This window comes from Scardinius erythrophthalmus (genome assembly GCF_964197995.2).
Source record: "Scardinius erythrophthalmus genome assembly, chromosome: 6".
NCBI lineage: Eukaryota > Metazoa > Chordata > Actinopteri > Cypriniformes > Leuciscidae > Scardinius > Scardinius erythrophthalmus.
Window position 1 is genome coordinate 50,568,838 of NC_138226.1, and position 12,662 is coordinate 50,581,499.

The 12,662-nt window shown below is 50.7% G+C and overlaps 1 protein-coding gene across 3 annotated transcripts in view; it reads left to right on the top strand.

Moving 5' to 3' along the window:
- LOC308692078 (mitogen-activated protein kinase kinase kinase kinase 4-like) overlaps positions 1-12,662 on the top strand; it is a 114,063-nt gene that overhangs the window by 41,451 nt on the left and 59,950 nt on the right. For all 3 annotated transcript variants that reach the window (XR_014030297.1, XM_081367785.1, XM_081367786.1), the window contains exons 6-13: positions 5,405-5,495; positions 7,201-7,331; positions 7,476-7,530; positions 8,034-8,112; positions 8,211-8,386; positions 8,467-8,539; positions 10,220-10,430; positions 12,313-12,474. Coding sequence is in view for 2 of the 3 variants with exons in the window: in XM_081367785.1 (XP_081223911.1) it covers positions 5,405-5,495; positions 7,201-7,331; positions 7,476-7,530; positions 8,034-8,112; positions 8,211-8,386; positions 8,467-8,539; positions 10,220-10,430; positions 12,313-12,474 (978 nt within the window). In the remaining variant the exon portion in view is untranslated. The remainder of the gene's footprint in view (positions 1-5,404; positions 5,496-7,200; positions 7,332-7,475; positions 7,531-8,033; positions 8,113-8,210; positions 8,387-8,466; positions 8,540-10,219; positions 10,431-12,312; positions 12,475-12,662) is intronic.

The following is a 12,662-nucleotide window of genomic DNA, read 5'->3' on the forward strand; positions in this document are numbered from 1 at the left end:
TTCTCTTCTCTTCTCTTCTCTTCTCTTCTCCTTCTCTTCTCTTCTCTTCTCTTCTCTTCTCCTTCTCTTCTCTTCTCTTCTCTTCTCTTCTCTTCTCTTCTCTTCTCTTCTCTTCTCTTCTCTTCTCTTCTCTTCTCTTCTCTTCTCTTCTCTTCTCTTCTCTTCTCTTCTCTTCTCTTCTCTTCTCTTCTCTTCTCTTCTCTTCTCTTCTCTCCTCCTTCTCTTCTCTCATCTCATATCCCTCTTCTCCTCTCTCCTCTCCTTTCCCTCACTTCTCCTCTCCTCCCCTGTCTCCTCCCCTCCTCTCCTCTCCTCCTGTCCTTCTCTCCTCTCCTCCCCGTCTCCTCCCCTCCTCTTCTCCCTCTTCTCCTCACCACTCCTCCTCTCCTCCTCTCCTGTCTCCACCTCTTCTCTCCTCTCCTATTCTCTCCTCTCATTGCCCCTCCTCTCCTATCCCTCTCTTCTCCTCTCCTATCCCTCTCCCCTCCTCTCCTCCCCTCCTCCCTCCTCTCCTCTCCTCCTCCCCTCCTCTCCTCCTCCCCTCCTCCCTTCCTCTCCTCTCCTTTCCCTCACTTCTCCTCTCCTCCCTTCCCTCTCCTCTCCTCGCCTCTCCTCTCCTCTCCTCTCCTCTCCTCTCCTCTCTCTCTCTCTCCTCTCTCTCTCCTCTCCCTCCTCTCCTATCCGTCACCTATCCCGTCTTCACCTCTTCTCCCTCTCCCTCTCCCTCTCTTCTCCCGCGCCCCCCTCCTCCCTCTCCTCTCCTCCTCGCCCCTCCCCTCCTCTCCTCTCCTCTCCCTCTCTCCCCTCCTCTCCTCCTTCCCTCCTCTCCTCTCCTCTCCTCTCCCCTCCTCTCCTCTCCTCTCCTCTCCTCTCCTCTCCTCTCCTCTCCTCTCCTCTCCTCTCCTCTCCTCTCCTCTCCTCACCTCTCTTCTCCCCACCTCTCTTCTCCCCTCCTCCCCTCCCCTCCTCCCCTCCTCTCCCCTCCTCCCCTCCTCTCCTATCCAACTCCCCTCCTCCCCTCCCCTCCTCCTCCTCCTCTCCTCTCCTCTCCCCTCCTCTCCCCTCCTCTCCCCTCCTCTCCCCTCCTCCCCTCCTCTCCCCTCCTCCCCTCCTCTCCTCTCCTCCTCTCCCCTCCCTTCCTCTCCTCTCCTCCCCTTCTCTCCTCTCCTCCTCTCCTCTCCCCTCTCCTCTCCTCTCCTCTCCTCTCCTCTCCTCTCCTCCCCTCCTCACCTCCCCTCTCCTCTCCCCTCCCTTCCTCTCCTCTCCTCCCCTTCTCTCCTCTCCTCCTCTCCTCTCCCCTCTCCTCTCCTCTCCTCTCCTCTCCTCTCCTCTCCTCTCCTCCCTCCTCACCTCTCCTCTCCCCTCCTCCCCTCCTCTCCTCACCTCACCTCTCTTCTCCTCTCCTCTCCCTCTCCTCTCCTCCTCACCTCTCTTCTCCCTCCTCTCCTCCTCTCCTCTCCCCTCCTCACCTCTCTTCTCCCCTCCTCACCTCTCCTCTCCTCTCCTCTCCTCTCCTCTCCTCTCCTCCTCTCCTCTCCCCTCCTCACCTCTCTTCTCCCCTCCTCACCTCTCTTCTCCCCTCTTCTCCTCCTCTCCTCTCCCCTCCTCACCTCTCTTCTCCCCTCCTCTCCCCTCCTCACCTCTCTTCTCCCCTCCTCTCCTCCTCCCCTCCTCCCCTCCTCACCTCTCTCTCCCCTCCTCTCCTCCTCTCCCCTCCTCACCTCTCTTCTCCCCTCCTCACCTCTCTTCTCCCCTCCTCCTCTCCTCTCCCCTCCTCACTTCTCTTCTCCCCTCCTCTCCTCCTCCCCTCCTCCCCTCCTCCCCTCCTCCCCTCTCCTCACCTCTCTTCTCCCCACCTCTCCTCTCCCCTCCTCTCCCCTCCTCCCCTCCTCTCCTATCCAACTCCCCTCCTCCCCTCCTCCTCTCCTCTCCTCTCCTCTCCCCTCCCCTCCTCTCCTCTCCTCCTCTCCCCTCTCCTCTCCTCTCCTCTCCTCTCCCCTCCTATCCTCTCCTCCCCTCCCCAGCTCTCCCCTCCTCCCCTCCTCTCCTCTCCTCTCTCCCCTCCTCTCCTCTCCTCCCCTCCCCTTCTCTCCTCTCCTCCTCTCCCTCCCCTCTCCTCTCCTCTCCTCTCCCCTCTCCTCTCCTCTCCTCTCCTCTCCTCTCCTCTCCTCTCCTCTCCTCTCCTCTCCTCTCCTCTCCTCTCCTCTCCTCACCTCTCTTCTCCCCTCCTCTCCTCCTCTCCTCTCCCCTCCTCACCTCTCTTCTCCCCTCCTCTCCTCCTCTCCTCTCCCCTCCTCACCTCTCTTCTCCCCTCCTCTCCTCCTCCTCTCCTCTCCTCTCCTCTCCTCTCCTCCTCTCCGCTCCCCTCCTCACCTCTTCACCCCTCTTCTCCTCCTCTCCTCTCCCCTCCTCACCTCTCTTCTCCCCGCCTCTCCTCCTCCCCTCCTCCCCTCCTCACCTCTCTTCTCCCCTCCTCTCCTCCTCTCCCCTCCTCACCTCTCCTTCTCCCCTCCTCACCTCTCCTCTCCCCTCCTCCCCTCCTCTCCCCTCCTCACCTCTCTTCTCCCCTCCTCTCCTCCTCCCCTCCTCCCCTCCTCTCCTCTCCTCACCTCTCTTCTCCCCACCTCTCCCCTCCTCTCCCCTCCTCTCCCCTCCTCCCCTCCTCTCCTATCCAACTCCCCTCCTCCCCTCCTCCTCTCCTCTCCTCTCCCCTCCTCTCCCCTCCTCCCCTCCTCTCCCCTCCCCCCCCCTCTCCTCTCCTCTCCTCTCCCCTCCTATCCTCTCCTCCCGCCCCTCTCTCCTCTCCTCCTCTCCTCTCCCCTCTCCTCTCCTCTCCTCTCCTCTCCTCTCCCCTCCCCTCCTCCCCTCCTCACCTCTCCTCTCCCCTCCTCTCCTCTCCTCACCTCTCCTCTCCTCTCCTCTCCTCTCCTCTCCTCCTCTCCTCACCTCTCTTCTCCCCTCCTCTCCTCCTCTCCTCTCCCCTCCTCACCTCTCTTCTCCCCTCCTCCCTCCTCCTCTCCTCTCCTCTCCTCTCCCCTCCTCTCCTCCTCTCCTCCTCTCCTCTCCCTCCTCACCTCTCTTCTCCTCTTCTCCTCCTCTCCTCTCCTCTCCCCTCCTCACCTCTCTTCTCCCCTCCTCTCCCCTCCTCACCTCTCTTCTCCCCTCCTCTCCTCTCTTCTCCCCTCCTCCCCTCCTCACCTCTCTTCTCCCCTCCTCTCCCCTCCTCACCTCTCTTCTCCCCTCCTCACCTCTCTTCTCCCCTCCTCCCCTCCTCTCCCCTCCTCACCTCTCTTCTCCCCTCCTCTCCTCCTCCCCTCCTCTCCTCTCCTCACCTCTCCTCTCCTCCTCTCCTCTCCCCTCCTCACCTCTCTTCTCCCCTCCTCTCCTCACCTCTCTTCTCCCCCTCCTCTCCTCTCCTCTCCTCTCCCCTCCTCCCCTCCTCTCCTCTCCTCTCTTCTCCCCTCCTCTCCTCCTCTCCTCTCCCCTCCTCACCTCTCTTCTCCCCTCTTCTCCTCCTCTCCTCTCCCCTCCTCTCCCCTCCTCCCCTCCTCCTCTCCCCTCTCCTCTCCTCTCCTCCTCTCCTCTCCTCTCCCCTCCTCTCCTCCCCTCCTCTCCCCTCCTCTCCCCTCCTCTCCTCTCCCTCCTCCCCTCCTCCCCTCCTCTCCCTTCCTCTCCCCTCCTCTCCTCTCCCCTCCTCCCCTCTTCCCCTCCTCTCCTCTCCTCCTCCCCTCCTCTCCTCTCCTCTCCTCACCTCACCTCTCCTCTCCTCTCCTCTCCTCTCCTCTCCTCTCCTCCCCTCCTCTCCTCACCTCTCTTCTCCCCTCCTCTCCTCTCCCCTCCTCTCCTCACCTCTGTTCTCCCGTCCTCTCCTCTCCTCACCTCTCTTCTCCCCTCCTCTCCTCTCCTCACCTCTCTTCTCCCCTCCCCTCCTCCTCTCCCCTCCTCTCCTATCCAACGCCCCTCCTCTCCTCCTCTCCCCTCTCCTCCTCTCCCCTCCTCTCCTCTCCCCTCCTCTTCCCTCCTCCCCTCCTCTCCTCTCCTCTCCTCCTCCCCTCCTCACCTCTCTTCTCCCCTCCTCACCTCTCCTCTCCCCTCCTCTTCCCTCCTCCCCTCCTCTCCTCTCCTCTCCTCTCCTCCTCCTCTCCTCACCTCTCTTCTCCCCTCCTCTCCTCTCCTCACCTCTCTTCTCCCCCTCCCCTCCTCCTCTCCCCTCCTCTCCCCTCCTCTCCTATCCAACTCCCCTCCTCTCCTCCTCTCCCCTCTCCTCCTCTCCCCTCCTCTCCTCTCCCCTCCTCTTCCCTCCTCCCCTCCTCTCCTCTCCTCTCCTCCTCCCCTCCTCTCCTCTCCTCTCCTCTCCCCTCCTCTCCTCCTCTCCTCCTCTCCTCTCTCCTCTCCCCTCCTCTCCTCCTCTCCCCTCCTCCCCTCCTCTCCCCTCCTCTCCTCTCCCCTCCTCTCCCCTCCTCTCCTCCCCTCCTCTCCCCTCCTCTCCCCTCCTCCCCTCCTCCCCTCCTCTCCCCTCCTCCCCTCCTCCCCTCCTCTCCTATCCAACTCCCCTCCTCCCCTCCTCTCCCCTCCTCTCCTCTCCCCTCCTCCCCTCCTCTCCCCTCCTCCCCTCCTCTCCCCTCCTCCCCTCCTCTCCCCTCCTCTCCTCTCCTATCCAACTCCCCTCCTCTCCTCCTCTCCTCTCCCCTCCTCGCCTCATCTCCTATCCAACTCCCCTCCTCTCCTCCCTTCCTCTCCTCTCCTCTCATCGCCTCTCCTCTCCCCTCCTCCCCCCTCCCTTCCTCTCCTCTCCTCTCCTCTCCTCCCCTCCCCCCTCCCTTCCTCTCCTCTCCTCTCTTCCTCTCCCCTCCTCCCCTCGTCTCCCCTCCTCCCCTCCTCTCCTCTCTGCTCCTCTCCCCTCTTCTCCTCGTCCTCTCCTCGTCCTCTCCCCTCCTCTCCTCTCCTCTCCTCTCCTCTCCTCTCCTCTCCCCTCCTCCCCTCCTCTCCTCTCCTCTCCTCTCCCCTCCTCTCCCCTCCTCTCCTCCCCTCCTCTCCTCCCCTCCTCCCCTCCTCCCCTCCTCTCCTATCCAACTCCCCTCCTCTCCTCCTCCCCTCTCCTCTCCCCTCCTCCCCTCATCTCCTATCCAACTCCCCTCCTCCCCTCCTCTCCCCTCCTCTCCTCTCCTCTCCTATCCAACTCTCCTCCCTTCCTCTCCTCTCCAACTCTCCTCCCTTCCTCTCCTCTCCTCTCCTCTCCTCTCCTCTCCTCCCCCCTCCCTTCCTCTCCTCTCCTCTCCTCTCCTCTCCTCCTCTCCTCTCCCCTCCTCCCCTCGTCTCCCCTCCTCTCCTCTCTGCTCCTCTCCCCTCTTTTCCTCGTCCTCTCCTCCCCTCCTCTCATTGCCTCTTCTCTTCTCTTCATCAGGGGTTGGCCCACCTGCACGCTCATCACGTCATCCACAGAGACATCAAGGGGCAGAATGTGCTGCTGACTGAGAACGCAGAGGTCAAACTAGGTCAGATCTCTACTGATTCTCTGCTTTCTCTACACATACCCCGAATACTGTCACATCTCCAGTCCTCGCGGTTTGATGCATGCGGTAGACAAGCCTTTTATGGAAGAGTTTTCTCAGACTCATGAGAATATCCTTTCTTGAACAACATCATCAGGAAAAAACAAACACTTGCTCGTTTTATTTGTTTTCTGTTTTCACTCAGGTAAATCTGACAACGTCAAGTATTATTTTTAAATGTTGTTTTAGATCACTCCTTTCACTCATTTAACACACACGGTTGATCATGGTTAAAATTATCCTTTAAGTGTGTACATTAGTCGGTTAATTTCCTTTCATTTTTTTCAGCTTCGTTTTGTTGTTTTATGATACAATTTATAAAATAAAATAAATTTAAATATTTTAAATATAGACATGCCTCATTTCATTTCATTAAAGTTTAGAATCATCCTTTACTGTGAAAATCACCCACAGCACCACCTAGTGTCCAACCAGCGCAAATACAGTAAAACCGGCTGAATGCAGAAACTGTATCTGTGTGAAAATTATGCAAAATATTAAATAATTCACTTTTGGATTTTTTATTTTACACATTCTGGAGGGCAGAAGCAGCTCCTAACAGTAAATTTAGGTTGTGCAGATTCTGGCTAAAGCTACATAATTAATATACAACTATGACTAAATGCTTACGTTTTACCTTCTAATGTAATCAGACACACTTTTGGTGTCCTTGTGTAATTCAGCATGAGAGTGATTGACACACGATTGATTTCTCTTCTTCTTTGCTAATGTTTATGGTGTAGCGGATTGATGGTTTACGTAAAGCAGCATAAAAACAAGCAGGTTAAAGATGAAACGGTGCCAATCTCTGCGTCAGACATGGACAGCAGTTTCACAACAAGTATATTCTGGCCTTAATGCGGGCGTACACGGTGCGAGTTCGGATACTTGGGAGGTCGTGAGATATTGCACACGTTAGAGTCAGTTAACCTGATAATCGTACACGGCACGACTGTCCTGCACGAATTTTATTCTAGCGCTTTCGCGTTAAACACAGAGACCGGAGCTTTCAATGTTGCAAGCATCTCCACCATTAGCTTCAGATAGAAAAATGACAGATATGTGTGTGCAAAGGATTTGTTGAAAAACAGAGAACAGTAGCCATTCCTTTCAACATAAACAACATAAATAGAGAGAGAGAGAGAGAGAGAGAAGTGTGTGTGGGTGTGTGTGACAGTGTATGCGCACGCTGTATGATTGCTGCCACTGAGCTACAGCCCCATCGATCTAGCCTGTGACGTGGTTGTGTATGATTTGGCAATAGGGGACAGCTTGTGAAAATCGGGCCGACTCCCCGAATTTTTTAAACATGTCTAAAAATTATCGGGAGGTGCTCGTAACGTGCTCGGCTCGTAATTCCTCTCACACGCTGCAAGCCGCGACCATGCGAGCATCACCGATTTCCACACGATCATCTGCGAGCTCGTAAAACAGCAAAAATCGCACCGTGTACGCCCGCCTTTAGTGAAGTTGCTGTACATGATGAGATCTCACCCAAGCGTCTATGCCTATGCAGAGCAGATCGTCGACTCTCTCCCCGCTCACCTTCTCCATAAAGCCTGAATGAAGTTTTCTTGAGTCCATGTAAGCATGATGCATGTTGTTGGTGTGTGTGAGCTGACGTTGGCTCTCTGGGTCTCGTCTGCAGTGGACTTTGGCGTCAGCGCTCAGCTGGATCGAACCGTCGGCCGCAGAAACACCTTCATTGGAACGCCGTACTGGATGGCTCCGGAGGTCATCGCTTGTGACGAAAACCCGGATGCTACTTATGACTACAGGGTAATAACCTGCACACACACACATGCCCCAGGCCCTCATGGGAAGATCAAGCACTGCAGGAACATTCAGCATGTTAAATAGATGCAGTTTAAACCCTGAGCTGAATGAATGAGCTGACGAGACGATGTTCTGCTTCCCCTGTAGAGCGATCTGTGGTCCTGTGGGATCACGGCTATAGAGATGGCGGAGGGCGCTCCTCGTGAGTACTCCATTACACTCCTCCTCTCTCATCTTCCTTTCTTTCTGTCTCTTGATGTCCAGTTGCTTTTACTCCACCATTAGTCCATTTTAGAGGAAATTAATGTATTTGCTGATTTAAAGCAGGGGTGCCACAGCAACAACACACATACCTGTAGTTTTCCAATAATCCTGAAGGACTTGATGAGCTGGATCAGGTGTGTTTAATTAGGGCTGAAGACTGTGGCCGTCCAGGAACTAACCCTAAATTCTGTCAATTCTGTCATTTACATATGACTTTCTGTCCTCGTTGGAGCTGCTCTTGTCTTCCTGAGGCCACCTCACTCTTGTGGTGATATAGCTGCATATATTAGATCATTTGTCTCATTTGCATACATTCAAATATGCAATTGGTTTTCACACACAATCAGTCGCGACACAATTAAAAAGTTTGGTCGGACATTACCTTTAATATCCTGAATTGATAACTGGGTTTCATGGGACGTGTGTGTCGGTGTTTTGCAGCGTTGTGTGATATGCATCCCATGCGCGCGCTCTTTCTCATACCCAGAAATCCTCCACCCAGACTCAAGTCCAAGAAATGGTCAGTACCTTCATCTTATTGTCGTATTGATGCCAGCAGGTCAAAGGTCTCCGGTGCTCCTCCAGAAACGCTCTCCTCTCCCGTGATCTTGTTTTCAGGTCCAAGAAGTTCTTCAGCTTCATCGAGGGCTGTCTGGTGAAGAACTACACGCAGCGGCCGCCCACCGACCAGCTCCTGAAGCATCCCTTCATCAGGGACCAGCCCAACGAGAGGCAGGTGCGCATCCAGCTCAAAGACCACCTGGACCGCTGCCGCAAGAAGCGCGGAGAGAAAGGTACGGGTGCGGGTCCTGTCGCCACAGAGAGTGTGTGCGCTAGTGCTCGCGTGTGACGTGTGCTTGTGCTCCGACCGCAGATGAGACCGAGTACGAGTACAGCGGCAGTGAGGAAGAGGAGGAGGAAGCTCAGGAGCAGGAGGGAGAGCCCAGGTATGACGCAACACACTGCCAAGAATATGAAACCGTTTGAAACACAAAGAACATGCCCAGATTGCAGATCTCTTCTTACTCCTCCTCTGGATTCGATGAAATACGTTAAGATGAAATATCCATGTATAAAATTTCAGAGTATGTGGTTTTTGCATTGGTGTGGTTTCAGTTGTTCCCACATTTATTACATAAATGAAGCATAAATTTCAGTATGTAAGTGATTGATTGGTGTATCATCAGTTTTTCATGAAAACATTTGTATGCAGATTTCATGCATGTGTAAAAGAGCTGCACGATTCTGAATGAATTGAGAGTCACAATTTTTTCACGATTCTCCCATGATGCTAAAAAGAAAACAAAATAATATGCAATTGTTACGGCCGTCTAGGGGCCAGGCCGCTACAGAAAAGATTCTTGGACATAGGCTTAATTTGTGGGTATTGACTACAATGAAGGAAAGAAAAAAATGTATTGGGAAAATCTTCCGGTCCCAACAAGGCTGAAAAAAAAAAAACTCAACCCCCCCTCTACTTAACCTCATCAAAAGACAATACAAGATTATCTGCCCAACCTACCACAGAGACAAAGAAAATAACAATGAAAATAAATGGCATATTCGGAACCCAATAAATCAATATTTACAAAAATTTACAAAGTATGAACAAATACTACAAATAAAGAACCAAAGTACAAGCTCAAACACAAATCAAAATTGAAATAAACAAAAACAACACAAGGGCAACTAAACCAAACGTCCACAAGTGAGTGGTGAAAGAAGCTCCTGAAGAAGGCGAGTGGAAGCCTGTTAAACTAGAGTCGGCCAATAGGAGGCAGTCTCCAATAATGACTAGCCAATCCGGAGCTGCCACCTCTGCATCTCAGAACACATACATAAGCAGCAAGAGAAACAACTGCGGTTATAACAGCAATTTACTGGAGCTTCTGACAAAATATTAATTGCTGCAATCTATTTAAAAAGATTCTATTAATTTAAATTAATTAAAAATAAAATCAGTTTGAATGAATGATTCAATAACTCACTGATAAAGACTTGACTTGTCTCATTACTGGATGAATCAATGTTTTTTAACGAATATATTGAATGGATGATTTAATTACTCACTCAAAGACTTCACTTCAATGAGGAATACATTTTTTAACAGTCACTTGTCGCCACCTACTGGTGTAGCGATGTAATTGATTGAAGTTACTACCGTTGACATCAGTGTTTATTTCCAAATTATAAACTTCTGTACTATAGTACTTCTGTGATTATTCTGAATGATTGTAAGACAGAAATGTGGATACTGTCATTTAGGAATAATATGTGTCTGCCTGAATCGTCATCTTTTAACGATTAGTCGTGCAGCTCTAGTGCGTATGTACGCGTCCAGTTTTGGAGAGATGCACATCAGCCCGACGCAAGTATAGATCAGCCTCTGACTTATTTATCATTACAGTTTCATGAACAGCTGAGAATAAATTGAAAAGCATAGAAATGACTTGCATCACAGAAATTCATTACATCTTAAAAAAGTACATTTTTATTGGGAATATAATTTTTCTCAGGTCTAAATAGTTAATTGGTTAGAAGTGGATCTTTCTGAGAGTGGCTGGAAAAGTCATATAGTTGATTTTTCAGGACCAGTATGTAACTCTGCTGTGTTCTGAATCCCGCAGCTCTATCGTGAATGTCCCGGGCGAGTCGACTCTGCGCCGGGACTTCATCCGTCTACAGCAGGAGAATAAGGAGCGCTCGGAGGCCATGAGACGACAGCAGCTCCTCCAGGAACAGCAGATGCGCGAGCAGGAGGAATACAAGCGCCAACTACTGGCAGAACGGCAGAAGCGCATCGAGCAGCAGAAGGAGCAGAGGCGGCGGCTGGAGGAGGTGAGCACACGCCTGTGATGCTGTTTAACTTCCCATGCCACATCTGATCCAGTCAAACACAAGAGTCACCGCACCTTTAAGAGGAGTTTAGAGATGTCTATATATAGATGAAGTGTGTCTAATGCCTGCACTCTGAGGAACAACTACATCCACCACTACAGTGGCAAACATTTCTGTCACATGTGATCAATTCCTGACCAAATTTATGAGCCTTATTGGATCATTTAAGTCACATGTTCACCAGTTGGTAAAATCACCCATCACAAAATACATTTCATCTGCAACAATATGATCCTACAATAATACGCATTGCATGTACTATAGCAAAGGAGAGGTCAGTTAAAGGTCTCCATTTGGCCCTTTAGGGATAAAAAAATAAAACATTTTGAACAACATTTCAACATTAGAGGGACGTTAGAGTAATTTCTATTTCACAGACGTACTTTGAGATTTTTAGTCTTTTTCTCACACAACCTCTGTAAAAATTCCAGAGCAAATTACCTACTGTTTTTGGTCAAACTCGGCGGTCCTCAGAGAAATCTAATCCCGTCCGAATGCGAATGTCTGTGATTGCCGAAAATGTTTTTTTCCAAAACGCTTCATCTTCGCTTCGTGGTGAACGTGAACTACAGTACAATCTCTCGCTATCGTGCCGGTATTCAAGTTTCTGCTTTTTGCGCACCGATAATGGATGTAGATGTGTTCGGTACACTGCGAAGAAATAAAAAAATGAAATCAATAAGAAGAGACAAATCACGTAAACTGTGAAGACTGGCTACTGTAATATCAGTTTCAGATAAGATTACTTTCATTTCTGCACTTAATTACATAACGTGTAAATTATATAAGTTAAAACTTTTTATTCCAGTGGGTTTATTATAAGAACCCAGTTCTATAAAATCATGATGATAAATGTATGTTTAGTTTTTTTATACTACAATTTTTATAAAATGTTTACAAAACACTAAATACGTTAGGACGTTTTACTTTATATTTCAAAGTGCTTAATTTTAAAATACATTTGATCAAATTTCATAAATTGTGTTCAATGGCAGGTCCATATGACCATACGCAATTCATGCATTCTGAACACGTGATCTTCTGCAATGCCCACATGTAAAACACAGACACTTGTTCTCCATTAGGTCACCTGATGGAGTTTTTTCGGTTCCTTGCCACTCTTGCCTTTGGCTTGCTCAGTTGGGGATATTTTGGGGATATTTTGGGAATATTTAATTAAATTTTATCAATCAATAAATTTCACTAGAAACAAAGCTTGTTGTATTATTTTAATTTAATACTGTGAAGCTGCTTTGATACAATCTGTATTGTGAAAAGCGCTATACAAATATACTTGACTTGACACTTCTACCTCGGTAATAAACACGGAGATGTTAGTCCCGTCCGAATCCGTACATGAAATCACAGACGTAAGTTGATAAGAATTGTAACTCAAACGTCATTTGGAAAACTAGTCCCGTCCGAATAGGGCTATAGTTTGGCGAAATTTGCCATTTTGAAAGCAAAATTGACATCTATTCTTTAGTTGGTCAAAACCTACAATAACAGTAACCCTTTCAGCTGCTCTTTCGTATCAGTTTACAGAGACCGTAATGTATTCAGACGAGCCTCGCATTGGGATGTCACATGGCAGGTTTAAAACATGTTGTTATTGCAGTGCCTCATGTGTGATGAAGGACACGGAACTATTAGACCCTTCTGTCTTTATGTTGAAACTGAAAGTGGCAACTTCTTTTACGAAGAACAGCACAGCGTAAATTTTGTCCCGCAACTCAAGACAACACCATTATTGAGTTGAAACTTAAGCAAATGTCAATAATGATTGTAAGTTAAACTGCAGAGTAATTCTTGTGTCCTGCAGCAACAAAGACGAGAGCGAGAGATGAGGAGACAACAGGAGCGAGAGCAGAGGAGGAGAGAGCAGGAGGAGAAGAGACGTGTGGAGGAGATGGAGAGGAGACGCAAAGAAGAGGAGGAGCGCAGGAGGGCAGAAGAGGAGAAGAGGAGGGCGGACCGCGAGCAGGTGAGTTAGGGCTAACCCTAACCTCATCACTAATCATGGCCCTGGTCTTCAGTGTTGGGCCAAGCACATCTGCCAACTCAAGCAGAGCGTTTGTAGCTCAAGATGAGATGTGAGGGAGGAGGGAAGACACTCATGGTCATTGGTTAAAATTGCCATTTAAAGGGATGGTTCGAGAGCACATCTAACTG